A 21,644-nucleotide genomic window follows, 5' to 3' on the forward strand; every position below is an offset into this window, starting at 1 on the left:
GTCGGAGTTGAAAGGGGAGAAGGCAGGAGAGTGGGTTTGAGAAAGAAATGGATCAGCTAAGAACAAATGGCAGAGCAGGCTTGATAAGCTGAATAGTTTATGGTCTATAGCAGAAACAGTGTAGTTAGATAGATTAATATTGTACTCCTACCATCATTAAGTACACCAAACACTTTTCGTCCAAGTCTTCCACCACCATCCCATTCACATTTGTGTCACTACAACCCCATATAGTATTATGAGCATTAAATCCCCACACCATATAACCTCACTTCTCTTATTTTCACCCACACTCCAATATATCAGGTGTTTACCTTTTGCAAGGGTTATAAAAAAATTATCTTTACTTTACTACTCTTTCCCCAAATTTCAACCACAATTGACTCATAGACAACCCCAATCTTTAAAACTCTTATGTGCTATTTCATTTTTGCCAAAGGCAGACCATTTTCCGATCGCCTTTATATTAACGTAGCCAAGTATCTAGAAACTTAGACAAGATTCCAGTACACATATAAGTTTATTTGGTAAATCTCTAATAAATATCTTAAGCCCTTAACCATTAGCCAGTAGGCTTCTCGCATTCCATGGTAGGATTAGAGAAACCATTAACAGCCCTCCTTTGAAGTCTAAATATTATTTTATCTCTAAGTTTTGTTGCACCTGCTAATACTTTAATATTTTCATCCTACTTTCCTTCTTCCCACAGCTTTTAGCCCAAAGCTTTTTCACATTGCTTACTATCTTCACAAAATCTAAAAGTGTCTTAAAGGTTTTGCACCCATAATACCTACTCATGCTTTTTTTCAAATACTTAGTCTAATTGGATTGATATCAGAAACAGGTCCACATTCAAAATTCAACAAAATCTTCCTTCCTTCCTTCCTTTATTTAAATCCTGTCTCCTGCCTTCATCACTGGACAATAAACCACTATAATCTTCATTCGGCCGCTTATTTTCCCGTTTCCCAGAAATTAGCCATTCACCTTCCTCCATGTTACTGTCACCAATTACCACATTCTGTTCACAACCTCCATCCTTCTGTTGCCTCCTGCCTGAGAGAAAACTGCTGGCATCAGACTTGGTCTTTTGCTCCGATCACAATCAACAACCCCCCTCTCTTTGGTCAGGAGCCTGGCTGCATCCTGGTTCATTGGGACACACAACTCCTGTTAAGGGTGTGATTAACAGGAGGCAGGGGGTGTTTGTGTGGGTTGGGTTTAGGGTTTGTAAGGGGGAGGTTGGGGAAAAGGATTTGTGATGTGTGAGATCGAGGGCAGGGTTTTATATTGGGTTTTGTGGGTGGTGTTTGTAATGTGCGTGGATGGGGTATAGTGAGGTGTTGGCAGTGAGATTTGTGATATGTGAGGTTCAAAATTATCTCCCCAATAATCTCTAACTCGTATCTCCATCTAACATAAATAGGCTGGACTCTTGAACTTGCTCTTTTTACACTGATGATATTAGCAGTATAAATTTATCAATCGCAATGTAGAAGAATTTAAATGCTCCAGAGTATACCAATCTAGAATGGAGAGAGATCTTGATTTTTTCCACTCCTTATGTTAAAGTACTTCCTGTCATCGTCTCTGAAGGGTGCGTCTCATCCTTACACACAAAGGAATCAAACTCCCATCTCACTGCACCCCTATACACACTCGCCTGTCTTCACTCTAATGCAGGACACTTAGTGTGGAGGTAGTATCAGTATTGTTAACCTTGGCTCTAACTTGTTAGCCAGACCTCAGGACCTCATGGAAATGTGACCCGACGTTTCTGAAGGAAGCTTGTCCTTTTATCAACTGAAACAATAGTGACTGCTCAATTGGTGACCTTGATAAAGTGTGACCTGGACAACAGAGACCCAAGTGGAAGAATGTGTTTTAAAACATAATTCACATTTCTGCTTTTCAGTGGCCATTCTGCAAGAGAAGGTGTGCATATTGTAACTTTAATAAGTACATCTCTGTCAGCGTTGATCACACTGCCATGAGGAATGCTCTTGTGCAGGAGACAGAAACCCTGCTGCGTGACAGCCAAGTGAAAGAGTAAGTTGAACACAAGACCTGATACCCGGGCGGAATAGACTCAGAACAACATGAAGGGGAAGCTGGAAGTCTGGGAAAATAGGCAAGAAAATATACATGAGAGGGTATTATCGTGGTTCAATGAATGTTAGTAAGTTGATAAATTAGTAAGCACAATATGGTAATCATGTCTCCATAGTGTTGCCATCAATATAAACCTCTATATCGGCATCCTCGGCCACTTTCCCTCCAGGAGAAACAGTCTCTGTCTGTCCAGTCTCTCCTGACAGTTCAAGCCCTCTAGTCCCAGCAACAGAGATACAGAAATAGACCCTTTGGCTCTCAAGCCTGTGCTGACCATAAACCGCCAATTTACACTAGTCCTACTCTTCCTTCAGTAGCTGACACAAAGAAATCCAGTTAACTTCATTCACTGACCTTTTGTTTTGAACTTCTCTGCGGAGGGAGAAATGATCATCTTCTGTGTCAAGCCCTTTAAGGGTTTTTTTGGTGTTGATATGACTATCTTGCATTCATCTAGATAGTCTCTTCATGCAGTACTATATTCTGTATTTTGATTTCTTTCTCAATGTAATTATACAATGATCTGTCTGGATAACACACAGAACCAAAGCTTTTCTCTACCTGTATCATAAATGACCGTAATGAATCGATTAAAACCCCAAGAATAAATCTGTTCAACCTTTTAGGTATACCAAAGGCAGGAGACCCAACCAGTTCCCCTCCACCACCACCACTCTGCTCCGTTTGGCAGAGTTGGTCCTCACTCTCAATCGTTCCTTTCACCTCTTCCCATCATCATCATGATGTGCCATACTCTGCCGGAGCCTCGGCGGCCACGGTCTTCCACTGCGATCCTTCAGACCCCAAATCCCCAATCCTTGGCAGAGTTGGTCCTCACTCTCAATCGTTTCTTTCACCTCTTCCCATCATCATCATGATTTGCCGTACTCTGCCGGAGCCTCGGCGGCCACGGTCTTCCACTGCGATCCGTCGGCAGTCAAACCTCTCGCATCTCTGGCGGTGAAGCTGGTCCACTTCTTGATGTTGTCAATCCAGGTTGTCCTCTGTCACCCTCGGGAGCGGCTTCCTTCTACTCTGCCTTCAAGCACAGTGCGTTCCTGTGTATCATCAGTTGTTGCGATGTGTCCAAACTAACGAAGTTTCCTTTGGGTAACGGTTTCCAGGCGTATTGGTTTCGTGCCAGTCTTTTCTAGGATGAAGTTGTTGGATTTCCTTTCAACGTATGATACCCTGAGGATCCTTCTGTCAACTTCTTTTCATCGGCTGCTTTAGGGTCCATGTTTCACAGCCACTAGAGGGTTACTGGCCAGACGGGACTCTTGAGGAGGTGTCAGTGCTCACAGATCTATCTTTCCAGATGTTCCAGAGTTTGGTAGTGCTTGTGTGGGCCATTGCTGGCCTTCGCCTTATTTCCTGGCTGCATTCGTTTGTGTCATTTAGTTCTGCACTAAGGTATATAAAGGAGGACATTTTCGATGTAGATGTCAGCTTGAATTGCAGTTTTGCATATCACCATAACTTTTAACACCATAAGCAGCTCCTCCCACTTCCTTCAAATCAAAGGTGTAGCCATTGGTGGGTCTCAGCTATGCCTGTCTTTTTGTTGGCTACATGGAGCAGTCTGTGTTCCAAACCTACACTGGTATCGCCTCCCAACTTTTCCTACGCTACATTGACGACTTTATTGATGCTGCTTCCTGCACCCATGCTGACCTCATCGATTTCATCAACTTTACTTCCAGCTTCCACCCTGCCCTTAAATTTATTCGGTCCATTTCCAACACCTCCCTCCCTTTTCCTGATCTCACTGTCTCTATCTCTGGAGACAGTTTATCTACTGTATCTTTTATAAACCCGCTGACTCTCACAGCTACCTGGACTACACCATTTCCCACCCTGTCACTTGTAAAAATGCCGTCCTCTTCTCTCAGTTGCTCCATCTCCGCCACATCGTCCAGGGACATACGGTGTATCAGAAAGATAGGTTAGTAGGCTGAGGGAGTGGTGTGGCCCTGTGAATAAGAAATAATATTAAATCATTAGAAAGGGATGACATAAGATTGGAAGGTGTAGGGTCTCTATGGGTTGAGTTAAGAAATGGCAAGGGTAAGAGGACCCTAATGGAGTTGTTCACAGGCCTCCAAACAGCAGCCGGGATGTTGATTACAAATTACAGCAGGAGATAGAAAATGTGTGTCAGAAGGGCAATGTCGTAATAATTGTTGTGGATTTTAACATGAAAGTGAATTGGGAAAACCAGGTCCGTACTCTCCTCAAGAGAGAGAATTTGTGGAATATCTGAGGGATGGCTTTTTAGAACAGCTTGTTGTTGAGCCCACTCGGGGATCAGCTCTGATGGATTGGGTGTTGTGCAATGATCTGGAGGTGATAAGAGAGCTTAAGGTTAAGGAACCCTTAGGGAACAGTGGTCACAATATGATCGAGTTCACTTTGAAATTTGAGAAGGAGAAACTAAGTTCCAATGTGTCGTTATTTCAGAGGAATAAAGGAATTTACAGTGGCAAGAGAGGGGAACTGGCTAAAATTGACTGGAAAGGAACATTAGCAGGAAGGACAGCAGAACAGCAGTGGCTGGAGTTTCTGCGAAAAATGAGGGAAGACAGATGTATTCCAAATAAAGAAGAAATTTTTGAGTGGAAGAAGGACACTACAGTGGCTGACAAGTGAAGTCAGAGCCAAAGTAAAAGCAAAAGAGAGGGCATACAATGAAGCCAGAGCTAGTGGGAAGACAGAGGATTGGGGAGCTTTTAAAAACTTGCAGAAGGAAATTAAGAAGGTCATTGGGAAGGAAAAGATGAATTATGAAAGGAAGCTGGCGACTAATATCAAAGAAGATACTAAAAGCTTTTTTAAGTATATTAAAAGGTAAAAGAGAGTCGAGGGTAGATGTAGAACCAATACAAACTGACGCTGGAGATAATGTATTGAGAGACGCAGAGATGACAGAGGAATTGAATGCATATTTTGCATCAGTCCTCACAGTGGAAGGCATCTACAGTATACCGGACATTCAAGAGTGTCAGGGAAGTGAAGTATGTGCAGTGAAAATTACAACTGAGAAGGTACTGAAGAAGCTTAATGGTCTGAGAGTGGATAAATCTCCTGGACCTGATGGAATTTTGGACCTCTGGTTCTGAAGGAAGTAGCTGGAGAGATTGCAGAGGCATTAACAATGATCTTTCAAGAACTGATAGAATCTGGCATTGTACCAGATGAATGGAAAATTGCAAATGTTACTCTGCTACTTAAGAAGGGTGGGAGACAGCAGAAAAGAAACTGCAGACCTGTTAGCCTGATATCAGTGGTTGGGAAGTTGTTGAAATCGATTGTTAGGGTTGAGATTACGGAGTACCTGGAGACACATGACAAGATAGGCCAAAGCCAGCATGGTTTCCTGAAAGGAAAATCCTGTCTGACTAACCTACTGCAATTTTTTGAGGAAATTACAAACAGGTTAGACTAAGGAGAATGCAGTAGATGTGGTGTACTTGGATTTTCAGAGGGCCTTTGACAAGGTGCCGCACATGAGGCTGCTTAGCAAGATAAGAGCCCATGGAATTACAGGGAAGTTACGAGCATGGGTGGGGCATTGGTTGATCGGCAGAAGCAGAGAGTGGGAATAAAGGGATCCTATTCTGGCTGGCTGCCGGTTACCAGTGGAGTTCCACAGGGGTCAGTGTTGGGACTGCTGTTTTTTACGATGTATGTCAATGATTTGGACAATGGGATTAATAGATTTGTGGCTAAGTTTGCCAGTGATACAAAGATAGGTGGAGGAGCGGGTAGTGTTAAGGAAACCGAAAGCCTGCAGAGAGATAGTTTAGGGGAATGAGCAAAGAAGTGGCAAATGAAATACAATGTTGGAATATTCTCCTGGAATAGGGGCTCTCTTGTCCACACCTACCACCCCACTAGCTTCCACATCCAGCACATAATTCTCCACAACTTCCATCATCTTCAACAGGAACCCAACATTCTCCTCCTCCCCCCCCCCCCCACTTTCCACTTTTTTTGCAGTATCGCTCCCTACCCGACTCCCCTGTCCATTTGCCCTTCCCCACCAATCTCCCTCCTGGTACTTACCCTTGCCAGCTGAACAAATGCCATACCTGCCCCTACTACATCTCCTTCCTCACTACCATACAGGGCCCCAAACAGTCTTTCCAGGTGAGGCAACACTTCATCTGTGGTCATCTATTGTATCTGTCCTCCTGGCATGGCCTCTTGCATATTGGTGCAATTGAACCCTTCATTGAACACCTATGCTCCTTCTCCCAGAAAATGCAGAGTCTCTCAGTGCCCACACATTTCAATTCTACTTCCCGTTCCCATTCCACCATGTCCTCATCTGCTGCTACATTGCAACCACACTCACTTTGGAGGAGCAATACCTTGTATTCCACCTGGGTAGCACCAACTTGATGGCATGAATATGACTTTCTCAAATTTCTGTTAATTGCCCTCCATTCCCCATTCCATTTCCCTCTCTCACCTTATCTCCTTACCTGCCCATCACCTTCATCTGGTATTCCACCCTTTCCCTTTCTTCAATGGCCTTCTATCAGATTCCACCTTCTCCATCTCTTTATCTCTTTACCATTGACTTCCCGGCTCTTTATTTCACCCCTCCCCCTCTCCCAGTTTCACCCATCACATACCACCTTGTACTTCTTCCTCCCCACCCCCACCTTCTTGCTCTAACCTCATCCTTATCCAGTTCTGATGAAGAGTCTCGGCCTGAAATGTCGACTGTTTGCTTTTCTTCATAGATGCTGCCTGGCCTGCTGAGTTCCCCCAGCATTTTGTGTGTGTCGCTTGGATTTCCAGCGTCTGCAGATTTCCTCGTGTTTGTGCTACTATAGAAGTCTGTATTTGTTCTTTAATTTATCAACTGAACAATTCATCCACTGTATGCTGCTGATTTCTTTGCTTGACTGTAAATCGACAAAATCAACACAGACATCTAGTGCAGATAATCAATCCATTATGTGACTTATTGCTTTCCACATGATAAAACAGAGAAACCTAGAAAACCTACAGCACAATACAGGCCCTTCAGCCCACAATGCTGTGCTGAACATGTCCCTACCTTAGAAATTACTAGGCTTACCTATAGCCCTCTATTTTTCTGAGCTCCATGTACTTTACAAAAGTCTCTTAAAAGGCCCTATCGTATCCGCCTCCACTAGCGTTGCCAGCAGCCCATTCCACACACTCACAACTCTGAGTAAAAAAACTTACTCCCGACATCTCCTCTGTACCTACTCCCCAGCACCTTAAACCTGTGACCTCTTGTGGCAACCATTTGAGCCCTGGGAAAAAGCCTCTGACTATCCACACGATCAATGCCTCTCATCATCTTGTACACCTCTATCAGGTCACCTTTCATCCTCCATTGCTCCAAGGAGAAAAGGCCAAGTTCACTCAACCTATTCTCATAAGGCATCTTCCCCAATCCAGGCAACATCCTTGTAAATCTCCTCTGCATCCTTTCTGTAGTTTCCACATCCTTCCTGTATGAGGCGACCAGAACTGAGCACAGTACTCCAAGTGGGGTCTGACCAGGGTCCTATATAGCTGCAACATTACCTCTCGGCTCCTAAATTCAATTCCACGATTGATGAAGGCCAACGCACCGTATGCCTTCTTAACCACAGAGTCAACCTGTGCAGCTGCTTTGAGCGTCCTAAGGACTCGGACCCCAAGATACCTCTGATCCTCCACACTGCCAAGAGTCTTACCATTAATACTATATTCTGCCATCATATTTGACTTGCCAAAATGAACCACTTCAGACTTATCTGGGTTGTACTCCAACTGCCACTTCTCAGCCCAATTTTGCATCCTATCAGTGTCCCGCTGTAACCTCTATAGCCCTCCACACTATCCACAACACCTCCAACCTCTGTGTCATCAGCAAACTTGTGTGTTGTGTTGGGTGTTTATAGCCAAGGGAAGCACTCGGCAATCCCCATGAAAAGGCCAATTTCATTGGGATTGTAGATATCATCTGCACAAAGTTTTTGAAGCAAGTTGGGGAGTTTTGCAGATTTCCATGTGTCTGCACTTAGAGCATCCACAGTACCTGTCTCACCGGTGCTTTACGTGCCATCAACTTTTCCATGGAGACAACCGACCTTTGTTGCTGTAAAAGCCTTGTGACCAGCTTCTTCGCCATCTCCTCTGACTTTTTTTTTAACGTTGGTCCACTGACACGCACACTTCATCCAGTTACAATGGAAAACCATCGACTGAGGTTGTCCTTAACATGTGGATCCTTAACACGCTTTCGTTTTTGCAATGTTCCCTGTTCTTCGCATAATGCCCTTCCTTCTCATATTCTTTCACTGACATATCAAGTGTGAGTTGGAGATTTCGACATTCCAGTTGTTCCTGTCTGTTGACGATGAGTAGTATTAAGCAAATGGCTTTTAATTTGGGCCAATGGGGTAATTTTTTTTGGCTAATGTCAAATTATTTTTGTGACATCTTGGCAAGGGTTTGAATCTTTTTCAAGTCAAAATTAAAAAATGATCAAAAATTGCTGCTTTTGAATTGGCATCCATTGGCCAAAATGGATAACATAACACAAGCAAATGCAGCTGACACTATTTAAAAAGTGTTAACTCTAAGCACAGTGTAGTGTCTAATGGCCATGCATACGCTAGTTAGAAACTGACAACAATCCTTTGTCCCAAATAAACAGAGGGAAGCCCAGTTACTTTCTTGATTTTTTTTGTTCTTCAAACTGATTAACCAGACTCATTTATATATTCTTCCTTAGAAAATGAGATCAGACCTATTCAGCGAATCCAAATGTGGTCTCACAGAGTCTCTGGATAATTACAGTGCTCTTCCTTCATGTGGCCCATTTCCTCACAGGCCCTGTGTTTTTGAAAAGCTTTGGCAGATAATATCATCTCTTACCTTGCTTTATTTCCTTGGTCTCCTTGTTTTCTTCCACAGCTAATCGGCCCACAGGACCAGAGACCTGATCATTATTGGCCTCAGAAGTAGTCTGTGTGGTGGTTGCAAGCCATCCCAGTAACTGCATGGGTTTCATCCACATCACGAATTGGCCACTGTAAGATCTCCCCAGTGTGTCACTGAGTGGTCGAATCGGGGGGGGGGGGGAGCTGAAGAGAATGTGATGAGGGTGAGAAAGGCAGGATTTTTTAATGGGTGGTTGTTGGTCAGTACAGATTCAGTGGGCTGATGGGCCTATCTCTGTGCCATATTTCTCTATGAATCTATCTCAATTTAAAGGTTCTTAAACTCCCAGTGAGGTTTGCTTCCTTCCTCTTTAACTTCCTCCAGTCCTATAATTGCCTGTGATATGTGACTCTAATTCTGGAAATGGAGCATTTGTGAAGCTCCTCAGTCTATCATAGAGAGCCGACTTTTCAGCTTTCCTGGCTTTGAGCATCTTGACCTCTCTTGTGTTTCTTTTTAAGCAATGCTACAAAAGAACTCGTTCAGTGATCAAGCTGATTCTTGATATCTTTTTATGTACCTTAATAGAAAGGCACTAGTTTTAATTAGGAAGTTTCGTGCCATTGGGTCTGGTTTAAGAATGTGTGTGGAGGAAGAGGGCTTGCGGTACTGGCAGTCCCAAGAGGGAATACGTGATATGGTAGTTTTTGAAGCCATGTGGCATTGGGATGTATAGGGAACCTGACTGGAGAATCTGGTCAACATCTAGGGATTCAGCTGGCAACACTGTCACGTTCACGATGGTTTGCTTTCAGGATCACTTCGGTATTCTTTGGTGGTGGAACACCAAGCCTAGCCAAGCCATCCACCGTTGCCAGCATCTTAGAAACTGTTACCAAGGCTACACGTACCTGTCGCAACATGGAAGTCAGCCTGGAGGCCAACCCTACATCGGTGTCATTGTCGAAGCTTGCTGAATTCAAGGAGGCTGGAGTGAATAGGGTCTCCCTTGGGGTCCAGGTGAGGTCTGCGTCTAAACATCGACTGGCAGAATATGGATTTCTTCAGATTTCCATTTTTCTTTTTCTTTTGTAATTTATTTGTTAATTGAAGTTTATCAAACAAACATTTCCATAAGATGTATTTCAGACATTGTTTATATAATCATATATATCACAAATCTCCACAAAGTATTTATCTGAGGTATACACTTATAGAAAAGAGTGGAGAGAAAAAAACAAGCAAAAGGAAAAAACTATGTACAAGTAGGGAGTGAGCTTTTTTTTTACAACATATTCATTGATTTGTGAGAATAAAATCAGGCCTATTAGAAATTATATAGTTAAACCATTTTTCCCAGTATGAATCAAATTGTTCCAGCTTATGATTAACAGATGCTGTTATCTTCTCCATTTTGTAAATGTCCATTGTAACTTCCATCCATGTATTTAAAGTTGGGCTTTCCTGTGCATTTTTCTTTTTCCTAAAGATGCTGAGTTTTGAATCAAGGTTGCCTGGACCCACCAAGTAGTTTAATAGGGCAACAAGCTAAGAGCCATTCCCTGCCACTCCTCTGCTGCTTCAGGTCATACCAAGTTTTATTCATAGTCATGTATCAAGAAACGTGCTTATTTGTTCGGGCTCAGTGTTCGGAGCTTGGTGAGTGGTTAGAGGTAGCAGAGCACATAGAAGGCTGGGAATTTCAGGAAGTCACCTCCATAACAAGTGGGTGACTGATCAGTCTGAAGGGGGAGTCAGTGCAGGTACAGGTAGTCCCCGAGTTACGAATGTCCGACTTACAAACAGCTCGTACTTACGAACCGAGGAAGGAGAACACCACCCGCCATTTTAAGTCATTGCTGTTGACACTGTGTTGAGTGTGTAACTTTGTACTTGGCTTAAATTTTTCTTCGTAAGATTCACCCTGATCTCCTTCCCCCGCCCCCCCCCCCCCCGCCATTTCCAGTCGGTTGGTGGCGCAGTGAGATCAGCGCCAGGCTCGAGAACGGAGGTTCCCAAGTTCGATCCAGTGACAGACCGCTCCCGAGCAGCACGGAGTTGATGTCGGGCTTGCAACGTAACCTTGTAAAAAAAACACTGCCACCTCCAGTTTAAATTACAGTTTAAATTTAAATATTGAGCAGGATCGAATATCCAAACCCAGCACAGCCCCCACTTGTCCCATTTAACCTGTCTCAGTGTGGTGGACTTTAGGACCCGGGGAATTCAGTGCGGTGGTCCTTAGGACCCGGCAGAGCTCGGGACCCGCTGCCCGCAGTGTTTCTATTCTGTTGACAGGAAACGATCGTGATTGAAAATAAAGTGGAAATAGTGAAGCATTTGGAAAGAGGTGAAACGCCATCGGTCATTGGAAAAGCATTAGGCTATAGTCGGTCAACGATCGGAACAATTTTAAAGGATAAAGTGAGAATAATGGAGCATGTGAAAGGCCCTGCCCCGATGAAAGCTACAATTATTACTAAGCAATACAGTGGTTTAATTATTGGAATACATATGTTTCTTAAGTGTTTTATATGCATAGAAAGGTAAAATACATACTGTATACTAAGACAAACGTTTGACTAACTGATGCTAAATAATACCGGATGTACTTGTTTCGACTTAAGTACACTTAAAGACGGACTCAGGAACAGAACTCGTTCGTAACCCGAGGACTGCCTGTATTGCTGCAAAACTGAGGATGAGAGCAATTCAGGAAAGAGTGGTCTACACCACAACTATGGGTGGGGTGAAGTTAGAGAATCATTATGTAAGAACACAAGAAATAGTAGAAATTACAGTGGTTACAAGGAATCTTGTAGATAAGTGCCCAAATGTACCCCAGCTAGTGCCTTGTGCTACGGGGCTGAATCTTTTACATAGAGAATGGGAATAGTCATGCGTCTTGATCTGTGACAGGAAGGGAAGGATTTCAGAAGTCACAGAGAAAATTAAAGAGCTAAAATTAAAAGTATGCACATAATAAACAATAGGTGCAGGAGTAGGCCATTCGGCCCTTCGAGCCAGCACCGCCATTCACTGTGATCATGGCTGATCATCCACAATCCGTACCCCGTTCCTGCCTTCTCCCCATATCTCTTCACTCCACTATCTTTAAGAGCTCTATCTAACTCTTTCTTGAAAGCATCCAGAGAATTGGCCTCCACTGCCTTCTGAGGCAAAGCATTCCATAGATCCACAACTCTCTGGGTGAAAAAGTTTTTCCTGAACTCCGTTCTAAATGGCCTACCCCTTATTCTTAAACTGTGGCCTCTGGTTCTGCATTCTCCCAACATCGGGAACATGTTTCCTGCCTCTAGCATGTCCAATCCCTTAATAATCTTATATGTTTCAATCAGATCCCTTCTCATCCTTCTAAATTCCAATGTATACAAGCCTAGTCGCTCCAATCTTTCAACATATGATAGTCTCATTATCCCAGGAATTAACTTCGTGAACCTACGCTGCACTCCCTCGATAGCAAGAATGTGTTAAGAGTATTTGGATAATGGAAGGCTCCATTCAGAATAGACCAGGCACTGCAGCAGGCCAGTCAACACAGAAAGGTAAATTTGTGGAGAAGGATGTGAACTTACTGAAGGAGAGGAATACCAGAGAACGAGAGCACACCAGGGATCAGGCGAGGAGTCAGACAGCAGGAAAATCCAAGGCAGTCTTTGATGTGAAAATGAATAAATGCATGCCAGTGAGGTTATGGAGAAGTGGCACGTGGGACAATATAATGGCAAGAACAGATACTTGGCATGAACTGAACAACAGGAAGTTTTCAAAGAGGAAATAGTTTAGGCAGACAGTGGACACATTCCATTGAAAGGGAAGAGATCCAAATTTGGAGCTCCCTGGATGAGTAAAATTGCAGAAATTAAAGTGAAACGAATAATTCCTGTGACACTTGTAGGAGTTTAAAATTACAGTGAATATCTTAGTGAAAAATAAGAGGGGTTAAAAGAAGGTAGAAAAAGTAAATGAATGTTGAACATAAGAAAGTTTGCACCAAAGTAATCAAGGTAATCAATCCCTTCTGCCTGTATATGATCCATATCACTCCATTCTCTGCAATTTCATCTGCCTATCTAGGAGCCGGTAATGCCGTTGCCACTCCTAGCAGTGTCTCAATGCTTAAACACAAGAGTACCAGAGAATGAAGATGCACTTGGGATCAGGACAGGAGAGAAATGGGTGTGCTTCTCTTCTAACAATTCCATAAACAAGCATATCCATCTACGAACCCCTAAGAGCAAAAGAAAAGCGACTGAGGTGGGGGGGGGGGGGGGAGACTATATAAATGAGAGCATTCCCAGAGAGAAACTGCACTCTGAGGATGTCACCCCAACTGCTGATGAAACATCTGCAAGCTAATTGCCAAGCCCAGCATACACAGCAACATCAAACGCCTCAACCCGAGCCACCAATATTCACCACCAAACCACCATACTGTCTAAAAACTTGCCTTGCATATCTTCTTTAAAGTTTCCCCCTTTCACCTTAAATGTATACCTTCTAGTGTTAGACATTTTGACCTTTGGGAAAAGGTACTGGCTGTCAACTCTTATGTATGCCTGTCATAATTTTATAAACTTCTTTCAGATCTCCTCTCAGCCTCCATCACTCCAGAGAAAACAACCCTAATTTGTCTATCCTTGCCTTGCAGCACATGCCTTTATCCAGGCAGCAACCTGATAAAACTCTTTTGCATCCTCTACAAAGCTTCCATATCCTTCCTATAATGGGGTGAATGCAGTACGTCTAGACACAGCCTAACCAGAGTTTTATAAACCCGCAACAAAACTTCCTGACTTACCTAATTAAACTCCATCTCCCATTTTGCACCTATATCTGAAACTAATCTACATCTCGTATCCTGTATCCTTTGATAATCTTCTGTGCTATCCATAATTCCACTAATCTTTGTGTCATCTGCAAATTTACTAACCCACCCAGCCACATTTTCGCTCATTTAAAAATATCAGACACAGCAGAAGCGGTAGTATAGATCCCGGGGGAATACCATTCGTCATGGACTTCCAGCAGAAGGCCACCCATCAAACAGTTCTTTCTGCATTTAAAACGACTGTATCGTCATGGATCCCATGCATCTTAATCCTCTTAATGAGCCTACAAAACTAATTTACACAACATACATAAATAACAACATAAATTAATTTGTCCTCATTTGAAGCATTGGAATTAATTCTAGGCATAAAACTATAGAAAATACATCAGTGGATTTTATACAAAAACAGTTTATAGCTTTTTAACTGCTTTTCGAGGTATAGTAGGTTCTTTCGGGCAGTAGGTTCTAACTTTATTGGGGTAGTGTATTGAAAATAGTTCAATAAATGTTTGACTAAGTGAGAAATCAGTGGGCATGGGGTAGTGCAGTAAGTGGTGTTGATGTCGTGTTACATGTTAGAGAAAACCCAAAGAGCCAGAGGGCCTACTGCTCCTATTTCTTATGTTGCAACTATCCTGTCCACCAACTCTCTGCCTCATTCTGTATTCTTGGCCCATTAATCACAGGCTTTACGTAACGATGACTTGAAAATCCTGGGAAGAGATCACACAGTCCAGGAAGCCGTTTGGAGTCTGGAAGAAGCCAGGAATCTTTACCCTGGTTGCACGTCTGTTGACATCATCTTTGGGCGCCCAGGACAGAGCTTGGAGTTGTGGGAGAAAGAACTGGAGGAGATTCTAACTCTCTGTGACCATCATGTGTCCCTTTATCAGTTGACATTGGAAAGAGGGACAGCCCTTTACAAACAGGTCCAAATGAAGGTTCTGAAAATGCCTGAGCAACAGTTGGTGGCAGAGATGTACAATGTAGCAAGGAATCTTTTGGAAAAGGCGGGGTTCCATCAATACGAAGTGTCAAATTTTGCTAAAAATGTAAGAGAATTCGGGTCTTAGCATGTTTGGAGTGGGGTGTGACTGTGTCCAGACAGTGAACTGACAGGATGTAACTCCCCAGCTGTAAGAATCTGTCACTGCGTACATTGTGTGACTTTGCGTTAATGTCAGTTGGAAAGATTCCAAATGGGATGCAAGCAGCATTTAATTTCTCCTTCCCTCCATTAATGCTGCCTGACCTGCTGAGGTCCTCCAGCACTTTCTGTGTGTTGCACTGGAACCGGAGGCTTTATTGTAATGTCGTTACAATGCTGGCACCCATTTGTGTGTTTGATGTTACTCTGGCTCAGCATGCTGATGGCTAACTGTAAATGCCACTTCATTTCCCTTGTCTTGTTTATCAGTGGCTTTGACCCGTCCTGCCAGCCCATCATCTCCACTCCGAATTGCAGCTCCGCTCAACCTTTGTTATTGATCAGAGGGGCTCAGACCACACTGGACCTGCTTTGACACACTAGTCCCAGCATGGAAGGACTTATAGACCGATGTACAGTATGTACACAGTAACTGATGGCATGAAAACCAAGGCAGTGAGTGAATCGATGGCTGAAACATGTGCTCAGGCTTTGATGATTTAAGGAAAGTTGAAGATTAGTTTGGTAATTAACTTGGATAAGAGATGGCTTTATTAATAATTTTTCACTGGGCTGCAGAAGAAGAGAGATTGAACACTCAGTGATGGAGCTTGGGGAAGGAAGCTGCAGGCCACTCTCTCAAATTCTGTGTATCCACATGCAGGAGATCATTTAAGTGTAAGATGGAGGAGGTATTGACAAGGCTGAAGGGAATAATTGGCTGATTAGCTCAAAGAACTGTAGGAGTGAGGCCACCAAACCAAAAGCACGGCACCTTTAACCTGTGTTTACTCTGCATTAGCTTATCTCACCTTGAGCAATGATGAAATGCTTTTCATTAGCCTCAGTATGAGAAAAGGTGTTATTGGAGAGCAACTTGTTCCCCTGGAACTTTCCTACCAGAGGAGGGGTGGGGAGTAGGTTAAAAGCAGGAGTTCATCATTCAGCTCCTCCAGCATGGTGGCTGTCCCAATGGGTATGTTCATGGTTAGACGTTGCAAATTTAAGATGACTAAGGAAGTGGAGAGAAAGAAGCGTTTATACTAATGCAATAAGTTGTCACCTAAAATTAATTGAAAGGATGATTGAAGCAGATTGTCTACCTGTCAAAAAGCTAGGGCACGATTTAGTAACTGGAATGTGAGACAAGGAGCCAGAAAAGATGTTAAATTAAGAATGCACTATTTATATTGCAGTGCCATGTATCAACGCTATAAAGTAGATGAGTGTCTCTAGTAGCCAGCTCTATTCCATTGCCTGGTGCTTGATGAGTTTCTCCAGCATGGTCTGCTCATTTTGCAGGGAGCTGTGTGCCACCATAACCTGGGATACTGGAGAGGAATGCAATACCTCGGGGTAGGCCCAGGTGAGTTCTCACTGTTTCAACGTATGTTCCCAGTCCTGTACATCACCAGCACTTGCAATGAATAGGTTCTGCAGGGACTACCTCAGTACAGCTGACTGATACAAGCAAAAAACGTAGCCTGAGCTTTCACAGGAAGGGAGTAGAAAGTACAGGGAAATCAAGGAGGCAATTTAGAAAAGGAGGGAAGAGAGGAAGGTGGCAGTGAGGTCCTCATTATACAGGATGCCCACATATAATCCTAACAAATACAGATCTGAATATTACTCTGCTGTTGAGAAAGCCAATTTTAATGGAAATTCTCCCCTGAAGAAATTTTTGAAGCATGGCATCACCAGTAAGTATCCTTTCATGAGAAAGTCTAGTACAAAAACTTGGTACAGTCTCTGGTACCTACTGGGATTTGCCTTCATCAGAGCATATCTATTTCAACTGTACCATAACAGGTATCAACAATTGAAGGACTTGCTGATACTTTATCAGTGCCTCCTATTTCCATCAGTCAGGCTGCAAAACAACAACAAAATCGATCTTTGGTGCAAGAAGATCAATGTCAAATATCTCAAGAATCTCACAAAGGTACTTGGTAGTCAACCTGACAACTTTCAACCTACAGGAACCACAGAGTGGTTCAGACAGATCTACGATGAAACCTTGCAAAATGATGGTCAGTTTCCACTTCAACACCACCTCTCAGTAAAGGAAGATGTTAGTGATGAAATTCACCAACAACTCTTGCTCGTCATCACTGAGGCAATGTACGGTTGAAGATCATGGCTATATACCCAGCGCTAATCCTTTAAATTTCAGAAACATGACACTTCTAAGCACTGAGAATACCTCCAATTATACTGCTCAAAATTCTCTAAGTCCCCTGGCATGATCAGTGAGAAAACATCAGCAATCTCCCCCAGATTGTGGAGCCTCTGGTTATATTTAGCCAGCTAATAAGAATACAAGAAATCAAATTAGATCACCTGGCTCTTCAAACAAATGCCACCATTCACCAAGATCATGCCTGATTTTCCCTGTCATTGACTTTCCCAGAATCATCTGTATATTTTTAGGTTCTCACAAAGTTCAGATTTTGAATGAACCGAAGAATTGACCCTCCCCCCCCCCCCGCCCCAGACGGGGAATTCCTGAGGTTTACCACCCTCAAAATGTAGAAATCCTTCTCACCTCAGTCCAAAATAGCCTATGTCTTAATCTTTAACTGAACTCTCCTACTACCTCACACACCCACTCCCAGTCCTAAACTTCACAGCCAAGAACTTAGTAAATTTCAAGAACTTCTCTTATTCTAAACTCTAGAGGCTACAGACCCCCTTCCATTCAATCACTTGTCAAACCCACCACTTCAGGAACTAGCAAAATAAATCTTTGTTCCTCTCCCTCTGTGGTAAGTACTTTTTTTCTTAATTAGAGTTCATGCATTGAGAGCACAAAAGCCGAGTGTAAGTGGCAGAAGGAACAGACCTTGAAATCTACAGACATTGATTGGACCCAAATCATTCTCCATGTTGAGGAACATTGTAAGTGAAGACGTTCTCAATGAGGCACATTTTGTTGGGTCAGTGTACTGCGTGAATGATTAGTGTTGAAGTGTACTGTATATAGTAAGAGGGAACGATGTCTGGGCAATGTTGGGTGACCCCTGTGTGGGAGGGAGGGCAGTGGTAGCTGAGACCTGTGTAGAAAGGAGGACAGTGATAGGTCAGACCTGTGTAGAAAGGAGGACAGTGGTAGGTCAGACCTGTGCAGAAAGGAGGACAGTGATAGGTCAGACCTGTGCAGAAAGGAGGACAGTGATAGGTCAGACCTGTGTAGAAAGGAGGACAGTGGTAGGTCAGACCTGTGTAGAAAGGAGGACAGTGGTAGGTCAGACCTGTGTAGAAAGGAGGACAGTGATAGGTCAGACCTGTGTAGAAAGGATGTCAGTGGTAGGTCAGACCTGTGTAGAAAGGAGGACAGTGGTAGGTCAGACCTGTGTAGAAAGGAGGACAGTGGTAGGTCAGACCTGTGTAGAAAGGATGTCAGTGGTAGGTCAGACCTGTGTAGAAAGGAGGACAGTGATAGGTCAGACCTGTGTAGAAAGGAGGACAGTGATAGGTCAGACCTGTGTAGAAAGGAGGACAGTGGTAGGTCAGACCTGTGTAGAAAGGATGTCAGTGGTAGGTCAGACCTGTGTAGAAAGGAGGACAGTGGTAGGTCAGACCTGTGTAGAAAGGAGGACAGTGATAGGTCAGACCTGTGTAGAAAGGAGGACAGTGATAGGTGAGACCTGTGTAGAAAGGAGGACAGTGGTAGGTCAGACCTGTGTAGAAAGGATGTCAGTGGTAGGTCAGACCTGTGTAGAAAGGAGGACAGTGGTAGGTCAGACCTGTGTAGAAAGGAGGACAGTGGTAGGTCAGACCTGTGTAGAAAGGAGGACAGTGGTAGGTCAGACCTGTGTAGAAAGGAGGACAGTGGTAGGTCAGACCTGTGTAGAAAGGAGGACAGTGGTAGGTCAGACCTGTGTAGAAAGGAGGACAGTGGTAGGTCAGACCTGTGTAGAAAGGAGGACAGTGGTAGGTCAGACCTGTGTAGAAAGGAGGACAGTGATAGGTCAGACCTGTGTAGAAAGGAGGACAGTGGTAGGTCAGACCTGTGTAGAAAGGATGTCAGTGGTAGGTCAGACCTGTGTAGAAAGGAGGACAGTGATAGGTCAGACCTGTGTAGAAAGGAGGACAGTGATAGGTCAGACCTGTGTAGAAAGGATGTCAGTGGTAGGTCAGACCTGTGTAGAAAGGATGTCAGTGGTAGGTCAGACCTGTGTAGAAAGGAGGACAGTGGTAGGTCAGACCTGTGTAGAAAGGAGGACAGTGATAGGTCAGACCTGTGTAGAAAGGAGGACAGTGGTAGGTCAGACCTGTGTAGAAAGGAGGACAGTGGTAGGTCAGACCTGTGTAGAAAGGAGGACAGTGGTAGGTCAGACCTGTGTAGAAAGGAGGACAGTGATAGGTCAGACCTGTGTAGAAAGGAGGACAGTGATAGGTGAGGTAAGTGTTGTTTTATAACAGTCCGTGTGTTTTTGTTTCCAGGTGCCCATGGCCGGTTTGTACCAAGGGGTGATGGTAAAACACAGAGAGAGGCAAGGATACAGACTTTGGAACCAGACCATTGGCTCAGAGAGGTGAGACAGTTTGGCCATGGAACCAGGAAGAGGGTACCGCAAAGTGAGTTGGACATGTACGTAAACCAGTTTGATTTTGCTTTTGATGATTATATACTAGAAATAATGTTAATTAGTTATTGACAACATTGTCTTGGAGATGAGGTTCACAGCAAACAGTGAACTTGGCTCTCTGCAGGCTCCTTGTAGAATCCCATTTCCCCACTATTTTCTCATAGCCCAACAAACTATTTCCCTCTTCCTAACTGCAAAGCCCAAGTGATTCTGTTTCCACCACAAACGGTTGGACAACAGTGGCTCTTGCTAAAACAGAAATGTTTTCTCCACATCCCCCCTTTGTTCAAAGCTTTAAATCTGCCCCTGAATCATATGCCAGCTCCTGGGGTCAAATCTCTTCTCAACCTTTTTTTAAAACTCAATTTCAAGTTTAACTGCCATTCAACAGAAGGCTTGAATAGGTTAGGACTTTATTCCCTGGAGCGTAGGAGAATGAGGGGTGATTTGATAGAGGTGTATAAAATTATGATGGGTATAGATAGAGTGAATGCAAGCAGGCTTTTTCCACTGAGGCTAGGGGAGAAAAAAAACAGAGGTCATGGGTGAAGGGGGAAAAGTTTAAAGGGAACATTGGGGGGGGCTTCTTCATGCACAGTGTGGTGGGAGTGTGGAATGAGCTGTCAGATGAAGTCAATGGGGGCTCACTTTTGACATTTAAGAAAAACTTGGACAGGTACATAGATGAGAGGGGTTTGGAGGGATATGGCCCAGGTGCAGGTCAGTGGGACTAGGCAGAAAAATGGTCCGGCACAGCCAAGAAGGGCCAAAAGGCCTGTTTCTGTGCTGTAAATGTTCTACGGTTCTATTCAACCATAATTGACTGTCCATGAATACAGCCAGATGAAACAGCGTCACTCTGGGGCCAAGTGCAAAGTACAGTCACATACAGCATATTTAAGATATCTGTACACACATAAAATGTAATAGTCCAAGGCTGTGAATTCATGAATGTTGTGGCAGTCTGCAGTCAGATACAATACAGCTGTCTTCTGCAAAGTGAATGCTGCCGGATGGGCAACACTGATCCATCATGGACACTGCACCACACCACTTCCAGCCTCCGGTTAAGCACCCTGCCCCCGGGCAGCTGCTGCTGCTGCTGGAGGGCTGGTCCTCACTATGAACGTGGCCACGCAGCTACTGTGTTCACTGATCAACTAATAACTCTGACTTCACATTAACAATGTCTGACCGGGTCTTGTGATCAAAAGAAAAGTGACTAAGATGATCACTGGCTGATAGACCGCACACCTCCTTCGAACATCAGCCCCTCTCTGTGGCAGGCAGCATCATAATCCACACCAAATCCAGCTCCTTCAGTGTCTCTGCCAACAAGCAACTCACTCGTGGGGTAGAACTGGAATACTTTAAATTCTTAATGTCCAGCAAGGGCTTGTGATAGTAAAAAACACATTTAAGATGATAATAACATCCTCGGTTGACCCCCATAGAGGCTGTTGCGTCCAAGCGTGCTACCATCGCACTAGAGTCTTACTCTGACGGCAAAGGCTGCATTTTTTAAAAGCTGATAACTGAAATCTGTCATCCTCAAAGCCATTCTAGTGAATCCCTTCCACTCTTTGGAGATATTTACATCCTCCCAAAATGTAGAACATTGAAGAGTACAGCACTAGAACAGGCCCTTTCGCCCACAGTGTTGTGCTGAAACAGCTAAAAAGCAAATCAGAAACACTGATACACTTCTCCCTCCTACCTACATCATGGCCATGTCCCTCCATCTTCCTGACATCCACATGCCTATACAAACATTCTTAAAAACCTCTAATGTGTTTACCTCTACCAGCATACCAGGCAGCGCATTCCAGGCATCCATCACTCTCGGAGTGAAAAACTTACCCCTCACATCCCTCTTGTACCTACCCTCTCTCCTCTTCAATCCATGCCCTCTTGTATTAGACATTTCAACCGTGGGAAACAGATACTTTCTGTCCACTCTATCTATGCCTCTCATAATCTTATAAGCCTCTATCAGATCTCCCCTCAGCCTCTGACACTCCAG

General features: G+C 43.8%; 1 protein-coding gene across 1 annotated transcript in view; it reads left to right on the forward strand.

Moving 5' to 3' along the window:
* Positions 1 to 21,644, forward strand: part of rsad1 (radical S-adenosyl methionine domain containing 1) — a 68,704-nt gene that overhangs the window by 22,078 nt on the left and 24,982 nt on the right. The window contains exons 2-6 of the mRNA XM_059949001.1: positions 1,916 to 2,049; positions 9,843 to 10,047; positions 14,569 to 14,934; positions 16,332 to 16,395; positions 19,476 to 19,623. Of these exons, the coding sequence (XP_059804984.1) occupies positions 1,916 to 2,049; positions 9,843 to 10,047; positions 14,569 to 14,934; positions 16,332 to 16,395; positions 19,476 to 19,623 (917 nt within the window). The remainder of the gene's footprint in view (positions 1 to 1,915; positions 2,050 to 9,842; positions 10,048 to 14,568; positions 14,935 to 16,331; positions 16,396 to 19,475; positions 19,624 to 21,644) is intronic.

This window comes from Hypanus sabinus, chromosome 23, assembly GCF_030144855.1.
Source record: "Hypanus sabinus isolate sHypSab1 chromosome 23, sHypSab1.hap1, whole genome shotgun sequence".
NCBI lineage: Eukaryota > Metazoa > Chordata > Chondrichthyes > Myliobatiformes > Dasyatidae > Hypanus > Hypanus sabinus.